This window comes from Hyla sarda, chromosome 6 (assembly GCF_029499605.1).
Source record: "Hyla sarda isolate aHylSar1 chromosome 6, aHylSar1.hap1, whole genome shotgun sequence".
NCBI classification, from domain to species: Eukaryota; Metazoa; Chordata; class Amphibia; order Anura; family Hylidae; genus Hyla; species Hyla sarda.
Genome location: NC_079194.1, coordinates 118,714,124 through 118,715,885, shown reverse-complemented (window position 1 = coordinate 118,715,885; position 1,762 = coordinate 118,714,124). Strand labels below are relative to the sequence as shown.

Below are 1,762 nucleotides of genomic sequence, written 5' to 3'. Positions count from 1 at the left end.
ATCACGTGAGGGGCGCTCTGTGTTACTTGCACCAAATTAAAACCTCACTTTCTCGGGCCCGACTGCACGGAGACCCCCAGAATAAATACAGATCTGTCCCTCCAAACCCCCTCTTTCGGTCCATGCAGTGACCCCCTCAGATTGCCCCCGTTAAATCACCGTAAACAGCGCCCAAATAGCATGCCTCCCCACCGCTAGGGCTAAGACAGGCAGGGGATGCACTGGTTAATCCGGGGATTTCAGTGTTAACACAGTATTAATCGGCGGGGATCTCCATGCAGATCGTTAGAGGGGGGTCCCCGGTGTCCGATCCATCGGTAGTCCCGGTTCTATAGGTGCCACGAGTGCAGAAAACGGCGCAGAAGTGTGCGGGAAGAAACACAAGTTGCAGGATGGAGGCGCTGGGAGCTGTTGTTGTTCTCAACGTGGTCCGCTCTCTTCGTATAAAAGGAGGCGGAGCCGGAGGCCGAGCAGCACATTCATACTGACCGCCGAGGAGATCGCAGCAGACCGCTACACATCGCTCATAGACATCGCTATGGCACAAGAAACCGCACCCGCTACTCCCAGCAAGAGAGCCCGGGCGGCCGGGGGCAGCGCCAAGAAATCCGCCGGCAAGAAGAAGAAGAGCCAGCCGGGCAGGTACAGCCAACTGGTGGTGGACACCATCCGCAAACTGGGCGAGAGGAACGGCTCCTCCCTGGCCAAGATCTACAGCGAAGCCAAGAAGGTGTCCTGGTTCGACCAGCAGAATGGCCGCACCTACCTGAAGTACTCGGTGAAGGCGCTGGTGCAGAATGACACCCTCCTGCAGGTCAAGGGGGTCGGGGCCAACGGGTCCTTCCGCCTCAACAAGAAGAAGCTGGAGGGGCTGGCGGTGCCCAAGAGAGCGGCCCCTGCCCCCAAACCTGCGGCCAAGAAGCCGGCGGCCGCCCCCAAGAAGAGCCCCAAGAAAGCCAAGCCCGCTGCCAAAAAGAGCGCCAAGAGCCCCAAGAAGGCGACCACCAGCCGGGCGAGCAAGACCGTGAAGAAGGCGGCCAGACCCAAGGGGCTGCGAGCCAAGAAGGCATAGACTGTCCTGGACTGTGTACATAGCCCCCACCCCTTGTGTCGCCGCCGCCGTCCCTGTAGAGCACTTGTGTTCGGCGATCCGTGCAATCCCCTCCGGAGGAGGAAGGGTTAAACCCGCTTTAGTTTAGGAGACGTGGAGCCGATCGTTCCTTCATCTTCTGTTACTACTTGTCATGTTTGCTTTTCTACGAGTTGTAGAAGGTTTTGATTTTTTTTTTTTATATATTGATATTTTTTTTAATAAAACAAAAAATGGTTAAAATGAAAGTGTTATTGATTAATTCTTAGGAAAGCAAAGAGAGGTCACCCAGGTGCAGAACTGCAGTGTCCAGCTTGTCAGGGCAGGCTGGGAGTTGTAGTTCAATACCATCCTTGTATTAAGAGCATTACATAAATGGTTAAATCACTGTTGTGGTGGTCTGGGGGGAGTACATTCTGGCACTGGTCAGAGCTATGGGTGAAGCTGTTACTCTTAGGGTCTATTAACACTGCAGAACTTCTGCTTGTGGAATTCTGCCTGAGATTCAAACCAATAGACATCTATGGGATGCCGCCCTTCTATTCACAATGGGGGGCATTTACTAATCTTTTACTATGTAGTCTGGTTTTTACCCTGTTTTTTTCTACTTCATTTTTGACTATGTGTGACAAATTTACTAAATTGTCGTACGGCGTTAATAAATTTGGCACA

General features: G+C 52.9%; 1 protein-coding gene across 1 annotated transcript; it reads left to right on the top strand.

The window, feature by feature from the left end:
- The first annotated feature begins 230 nt into the window (after positions 1-230).
- On the top strand, positions 231-1,342 carry LOC130277601 (histone H1.10-like). The gene has a single exon (XM_056528304.1). The coding sequence runs from the start codon at positions 539-541 to the stop codon at positions 1,070-1,072; it is 534 nt and encodes a 177-aa protein (XP_056384279.1). The 5' UTR covers positions 231-538; the 3' UTR covers positions 1,073-1,342.
- Positions 1,343-1,762: the final 420 nt, after the last annotated feature.

Coding starts and splice junctions, on each gene's coding strand:
- LOC130277601 (XM_056528304.1), top strand. CDS start 539: ATGGCACAAGAAACCGCACCCGCTACTCCCAGCAAGAGAGCCCGGGCG.